This window comes from Centroberyx affinis, unplaced genomic scaffold (assembly GCF_046629955.1).
Source record: "Centroberyx affinis isolate AG114_WGS23_722 - 3 ecotype Tasmania unplaced genomic scaffold, CSIRO-AGI_Caff_v1 ptg008241l_1, whole genome shotgun sequence".
Lineage (NCBI taxonomy): Eukaryota > Metazoa > Chordata > Actinopteri > Beryciformes > Berycidae > Centroberyx > Centroberyx affinis.
The window spans coordinates 80,001-87,396 of NW_027284100.1; the positions used below are offsets into that span (position 1 = coordinate 80,001).

The 7,396-nt window shown below is 38.6% G+C and overlaps 1 protein-coding gene across 1 annotated transcript in view; it reads left to right on the forward strand.

Annotated features, from left to right (window-relative positions):
* Positions 1-7,081, forward strand: part of LOC139640049 (kinesin heavy chain-like) — a gene marked incomplete at its 3' end in the record, with an annotated part of 11,367 nt that extends 4,286 nt beyond the window's left edge. The window contains exons 2-7 of the mRNA XM_071514208.1: positions 77-164; positions 1,041-1,114; positions 3,912-4,016; positions 5,665-5,713; positions 6,442-6,497; positions 6,994-7,081. Of these exons, the coding sequence (XP_071370309.1) occupies positions 77-164; positions 1,041-1,114; positions 3,912-4,016; positions 5,665-5,713; positions 6,442-6,497; positions 6,994-7,081 (460 nt within the window). The remainder of the gene's footprint in view (positions 1-76; positions 165-1,040; positions 1,115-3,911; positions 4,017-5,664; positions 5,714-6,441; positions 6,498-6,993) is intronic.
* Positions 7,082-7,396: the final 315 nt, after the last annotated feature.

Sequence of the window (7,396 nt, forward strand, 5' to 3'; positions counted from 1 at the left end):
AAACTTGGTGTAATCTGTTTTAAGTTTTTAAAGCTCTGAATCGTTCTGTAAACTGTCCTCTGTTGGATTCAAACAGGGGAAACCCTACGTGTTCGACCGCGTTCTGCCTCCTAACACCTCCCAGGGGCAAGTGTACGACGACTGCGCCAAGCAGATTGTTAAAGGTGGGAAGGTCGGCTCTGAAACTGAAGCTGTGGCTCATGTAACTTCTCTTATGTAACTTTAATCTGCTGCATCTGCACACAACTGTAATCTGACATTTGTCTTTTATCCTGACTGACTGTCAGCTGTCTTCTTCTGTGTTTAAATGACAGAGCTGCACTCAGAGAATAACTTTATGAAAGAGATACACTGTCAAGAAAACACCATTATTATTATTAGTAGTAGTAGTAGTAGTAGCAGTAGTAGAAGTAGTAACAGTAACAGTAATAGTAGTAGTAGCAGTGGTAGCAGTAGTAGTAATTGTTGTACTCATAGCAGTAGTAGTAGTTGTAGTAATAGTAGTTGTAGTCAGAGCAGTAATAGTAGTTGTAGTAATAGTAGTAGTAGTAGTTGAAGTAGTTCAGTCAGTACAGTAGTATTAGTCGTAGTAGCAGTAGTAGTTGTAGTCGGAGCAGTAGGCTACTAGTTGTAGTAGTAGTAGTAGTAGTAGTAGTAGCAGTGGTAGCAATAGTAGTAATTGTTGTACTCATAGCAGTAGTAGTAGTTGTAGTAATAGTAGTTAGAGCAGTAATAGTAGTTGTAGTAATAGTAGTAGTAGTTGAAGTAGCTCAGTCAGAGCAGTAGTATTAGTTGTAGTAGCAGAAGTAGCAGTAGCAGTTGTAGTAGTTGTAGTTGGAGCAGTAGGCTACTAGTAGTTATTGTTGTAGTAGTAGTAGCAGTAGTAGTAGTAGTAGTAGTAGCAGTAGTAGTAGTAGTAGCAGCAGTAGTAGTAGTAGTAGTAGTAGTAGCAGCAGTAGTAGTAGTAGTAGTAGTAGTAGTACTAATAGTCATTTTTGAACAAAAGTGTATTTTCTTGTTGACACATTCATATCTTCCAGATGTGCTGGGTGGATATAACGGCACCATCTTCGCCTACGGACAGACTTCCTCTGGGAAGACTCACACCATGGAGGTGAGCTGCAACACTTACAACTATCTACATTTACACATTCAGTTTGTCGAGGGTTTCGTTCCTAAACTCCATGCAGCTCTTTTGGAAAACCTTTGCTACCTGAAATTCTTCCCTCAGTTCACATGATTCCTCTACAGTCTATCCTCAGAAACGTGCCAAAGGTCTTAAAATCACTGAGAACTTCCATAATGTGCTTTACTTTAATGTCAGCGATCGTATTTATCATCATATTTAGTGTGAGTCAATCAATTGACTGATCAGTCACTCACATATAATCACACATATATGGACTCCTCCTTTCTTCTTAAATCCCCTGCAGTCGGACTTCCCTGCAGTCTAAGAGCATTACTGGGATTAAAGCGCAGCAGGCATTGTGTAACAGACTTACTCCGAGGCTGAGATTTAACTCTAAATCCATTTAAGCTCATACGCTGGCTGTGGTTCGAGGAATCCGATCCCTGACGCCGGAGGAGTCGTGTAACCGGACGGTCGCAGGTTCAATCCCCTTAAACAGAGAAGACACTGAGGTCCAGATTCACTAAGAATGCGTTTTGAGGGCAATTTGCGTTAATTGTTGCATTTGAGTTTTGGTCCTTTTCACTAAGATTTTACGCCAATCAAGCTGTGGTGCAGTCAAGCCCTCAAAAACAGTAGTATAGCCCCTTCATCACCAACTGCACGCGCAAATTTGCTTCGGCTGTAACACTAATCTACCACAGCTGCACCCTTGGGCATTAACGCTCCTTTATGATCGGACCGTTCTCTGATCTGATCTCTCGGTCTCTCGGGTGGAAAAATCTCTCCCCAGCTTCCTGACTTGCTGGTGAAAATCCTCGCGTCTTAGAGTGATGATAGCAGCCAGTCTGTCCGTTTTCACCTTTCACCTTTTTCACCATTTCCCCTTAAGTAGCTTCAAAGTTAGAAAAAACATTTTGTCCATACTGTACAGCAATGTCAAATTGTCTATCTGCTGTTCCAACGCATCACTGAAGCTGCAGCTGCTGATACCGAGAGAAATATTCAAGCCCAAGGTGCCATTTTTTATTTCAAATGGCAAAAATCCAAAATGTCTTGTTCATCATTTTATGCACATTTCCCTGACATGTTTGGTATCTTTGGAAACCCTGGGATCTTGGGATTTTAAATATAGCGATGGACCCACCGGCGGGATCGGCTGGGTTGAAGAGGATTTAGACTCTTTGGATTCTTACACACACTATAATTTGGGGTGTGGGTTGGTGTTGTGAAGTGTTTCGTGAATTGGATGAATTGAGAGAATTAAGAGAAATGCCAAGAAACTCATTGACATTCACAGTGTATGCAGTATGGCGATTGAAGTGCTCGAGATTTAAATGAAATTAGCCTGCAGAGTAGAGAAGGTTGCTGGTTCGATTCTATCCAGGTGGACAAATCTGAGTGGGAAAGTTAAGTGAGAAATGCTGACAAAGGGCCCCTGAGCAAGGCACTTAACCCCCAACACTGTGGTGTGACTGGGTGTGTGTGTGTGTGTGTGTGTGTAGCTGTGTGAAAGTGAAGCAGGCAGTTCTGGTGCTGCTGGTTGAGCTTTTATCCAACTTCCATTCCTTCCTTTGGTAATCAAACCCTCAACCTTCACCGTTCACAGCTCCTACAGCCACAAAACCACGATTTTTTCTTTTTTAATTTCCCTTTTTTTTTGTCAATTGTGATATTTTAAGTTTTCCACTCTCTCCTTTCTCTGTGGACTGAACGGACTGTTCTAGATCGACACAAAATCTAAGCAATGTAATGAAACGTACTGTTGTTGGAGTTAATTATCTTGTTATCTCGAGAAAACAAAATGTCGTTTCCTCTTATTACTTATAATGTTTCTCAGAGATCAGGAGCCATGCCAGCATGCATAGATGGCATCTTGACAACTGTAGCAACTGATTTAAGCTGAAAATCATAACTGCAGCAAACAAAACAACACATTTATATCTTGACTTCCTGTTCAGTTATGAATCCCCCCCGACAGTCATGACAGTGATCTTGAAGGCTGAAATCAGATGTGATCAAATGAACCAGACACTCATTTTCAAGTTCTCCATAATTATCCCGTGATCTCGAGAAAACAAAAGTCGTTTTCTCGTGATAAATTATCTCGTTATCTCGAGAAATCGGCCTTTTGCTTTCTCGAGATAACAAGATAAATTAACCCGTTATCTCGAGAAAACGAGCTTTGTTATCTTAAGATAACAAAATAATTAACTTGCAATCTTGAGATAACGGCACAATAATTGCAAGCACGGCCGTTCTCCGCTTCTGTACAAATGTTAAGTTTTATCTTCTATGTTTTTATCTTTCTTTTATCAAATGTCTTGTTTTTATGTTTTGTGTGGATCCCAGGAAGAGTAGCTGTTGCATTGTGCACAGCTCATAGGGAACCTAATAATAAACAAATAAACAAATATCACATAAAAAAAAATAACAGAACATTTTGTCAGATCTCTTTCTGACATACTTTATTGCATTGATGCTCCAAAAAAGTGAAAACTAAAGTGTTTACTGCTTATAAATGGAAAGGCTTTGCAGAAATCTAGGTATTTTTGCCACATTATGCTTACACTGATTGACGTTTGCTTTATTCAGGCTGTTGGCTCAGTCAGATTAAAATCAAATTATCAGTTTACATGTAAACCCGCTATAAAGCTGGAGAAGTAGACCTGATTCAGTGACTTATCAGATGGCTGGTCGGGTCTTATTAGATGTTACATGTTAAAAGCCGTGGTTGTATTGGATGTTACGTAACGGTCTGTTGAACTGTTGCTGTGTTCAGGGGAAACTCCATGACTCCCAGCTGATGGGAATAATCCCTCGCATCTCCCACGACATCTTCGACCACATCTACTCCATGGACGAGAACCTCGAGTTTCACATCAAGGTAAAAAAAAAAACCCAACGTCAAACAAACCTTGCAAAGCTGCAGCTTCTGTAACAGTTTGTGTTTGTTTATCGTTTGTCTTCCGGGTTTGATTTTCTGACAAATAAGGCGACAGTAATCATGTCGTCCCCCGCGAATGATGGAGTCCCTGTCTGGACCGATCAGTAACTTGTTATGTCTCCTTGTTTTGAGCTGTAATTGGACCAATCAGAGTCATTTTGAACACTGGAACACGGCGGTTTTGTCGAAATTGGATCAGTGTTGTCTGAGATTTTGCGCCTGACACATGAACGCAATTTGTGTTGTTTTTTGTTTGTTTTTTTATCTTTTGTTTTGGTAACACTTTATAATAACCATCATTAATAAATGGTAAATTGATAGTTAATTAAACTTTAGTTAATAGTTATTTTACTGTTAAAAATCATTTGTTTATAAATTATATATTGTATCATAGCTGATAAGAGACGGTAAAAAGAGTAAAAAGCTATGATACAATATATAATTTATAAACAAATGATTTTATATTACACAAACGAATGATAAAATAACATAAATTATAGCATTACTAATAATTAGTAAACATTATTAATGATCATTTCATTGTTTGTTAACAGTAAAATAACTATTAACTAAAGTTTAATTAACTATCAATTTACCATTTATTAATGATGGTTATTATAAAGTGTTACCTTTGTTTTTTTTATTCTATTTTTTTTTTTTTTGTATAAATTGTTTCATGTTTTAGTGGACATCTATAATTAACCCCACGTGTGTCTATGGATTTCGAAATTGCCAATACACACGCTGAAAAACGTCTGTGTGGCAGATAAAAAGTCAGTTTGGAGTGCTGTCCTAGTTTTTCTTTTTCATTATCTACTTTAAGGATCCAGCACCCAGTTGTCATGGTATTATCGTGAGTTGAGCGCGTTGTATTTTATTTTTTACATGGATGAGTGAACAAATAATGTAGCCCCCCCCTGCCTGGGTAGTGTCAATTTGAAAATGTGAGAAAACAGCGGTGAGATGCATCACTCCCCCGAAGTTTTGGCAAAATCCAACAAGTAAACAAATGTTGTAGCGCCCCCCCTTAGACAAATCAGCATCATTTTAAGAATGCCAGAATGGAGCAATGAGATGCATCATTCCCTGAAGTTTCGTCAAAGTCCGATCAGTGGCGTCTGAGATATTGTGCGTGACAGACGGGCTGGAGCGATATATGTAGTCCCTGCCTGGATTTCATCATGGAGACAAGTTGACTAGGAGATCTCAGATGTCTGACTTTCTCAGCAGCACATGAATGCAACAAAAAAGTTATGGACAAAAAACAATAATCGTGAAAATCAATCACTGACAAGTCAATACGTTTAAGTGTGTTAAGTCATTGATTTAGGGTGAACTGTGTGGATTTATTAGTTAAAATTTGCAAAACAAATGAATGCAGATTTTAAGATTGTAATGCATTTACATTTACATCTTTGGCATTTAACTGACATTCTTAAAGCTCTCTATGCTTAAATCACCAACATTACAAGAAACCAACGTCAGCCACAGTGTCCCCACAACAGATGGGACAAAATATTCCTGTGTGCCTGAAATGATTAAAGTTGATTGACATTTCTGACATCTGTAAATCTGTTCCACTGTGCAGGTCTCGTATTTTGAAATCTACTTGGACAAGATCAGAGACCTGCTGGATGGTAAGAGGTCGTTTCTCGGTGTTTGCCTGAGTTTCACTTTTGAAGATCGCCAACTTGGTTGATTTGAGGAAAACATTGATTACTGGAGTATTTATGTCCTCGGTTGCTCTGTCCACCGCTGTGTGACAAACCTGCACTGCAAAAAGTCATCTAGTCTCATATTCAGCCTTCACATCTTATTGTTCTTAAACCAAGAGAAACATTCTGCAGTGAGGAGAGATAACTCCACTTGTCTCCAATGCAGCTTCACTTGTTTCAGGAGTTTTCTAGAAATGAGTGTCAGTCTGTTGAAACCAGTCAGAATAAGGCAGATCACTGCACTGCTGTCAAGAAAATGACTCTTGATTCTACTAAATTCTTCAAACAAGTCGATTTGCATCGGAAACAAGTGAAATTATCAAACCTCACTGGCAGATTTTCATCACTTTAAGAAAATTATGATTTTAGGACTCGATAATAGACTAAATGACTTGTTAAGATGGAGGTTTTTGCAGTGTATTTTGTTAAAAGTGCTTTTTAAACCAACTTGACTAGACCAATTTGACTATTTTTAATTGACTCGTGTCTGAGATGTGTTTTATTGGTGTGTTAACATGTCCTGTCATGTTGTATGTTTGCTGTTTCTTGGGGCCAGTGCTGCATGAGTTTCCCTCTGGGATAATAAAGTTGACTTAACTGTAACTTGACCTAATTTAACTTAACTGAATAATTTCTTCCTCTGTTTCAAGTGTCAAAGACAAACCTCGCTGTGCATGAAGACAAAAACAGAGTTCCCTATGTGAAGGTGGGTAAACTATCCTGAACTTCCCCAAGGTTCAATCAATAAAGGATCAATAAAGTGCTATCTTATCTTATTGTATCTTATCTTATTTGATCTCATCTCATCTCATCTCATCTTATTATGTAGCACAGACTGGGTATCTGTCCTGATACTGGTCAGCATATTCATGTTATCTTTATTGTCCCACCAGGCGAAACTTTTCTGCTGATTGGAGTTTAGTTGTACAAACATTTCTTGGAGGCGGAGCTGCTCTGGAGGCAGAAATAATCTGATTGGTTGAGCTAAACCTCAGTGGGCGGAGCCAAAGAACCACAGTTTATTGGAGCACAAGTTAGCTAACTGGCAAACTGGAATTGCAAAGAAGGAACTCTGGTCAAAATATAAATTAAACAACCTAACTTAATTAATTCATGACATCACGATGTTGAAGGTCAGCAGCTATAGGCTAGTATGGCTGGTTTGAACTTTGACCTCTGTCTCACTGGTCTGTGTGTCTCAGGGCTGCACTGAGCGTTTCGTCTCCAGTCCAGAGGAGGTGATGGACGTCATCGATGAGGGAAAAGCCAATCGGCACGTTGCGGTGACTAGTAAGTATCTCTGTAGATGGATTTAACTAGGAACCAGTAACATCTAATTTACGCTTTTGAACTTATCTTTCATTGATTTGATGTTTTGTTATGTTCATCCTGCATTGATAAACACCATATCTGGGCCATATGGGCCTAAATATCAGATTTTTTTATTCCTATATATCTAAATGCAACTGTATTTTGAGTCTGTAAAAGGTTTGACTACGTTTGTAGTCAGTGGAGTAAAAAAAGACCGGTAATTTCAGTTATGAGTTAAAAATGACCAAAAAATCTTATTTTACATCCAAAAGTCAAACAAGAATAAATGTGAAT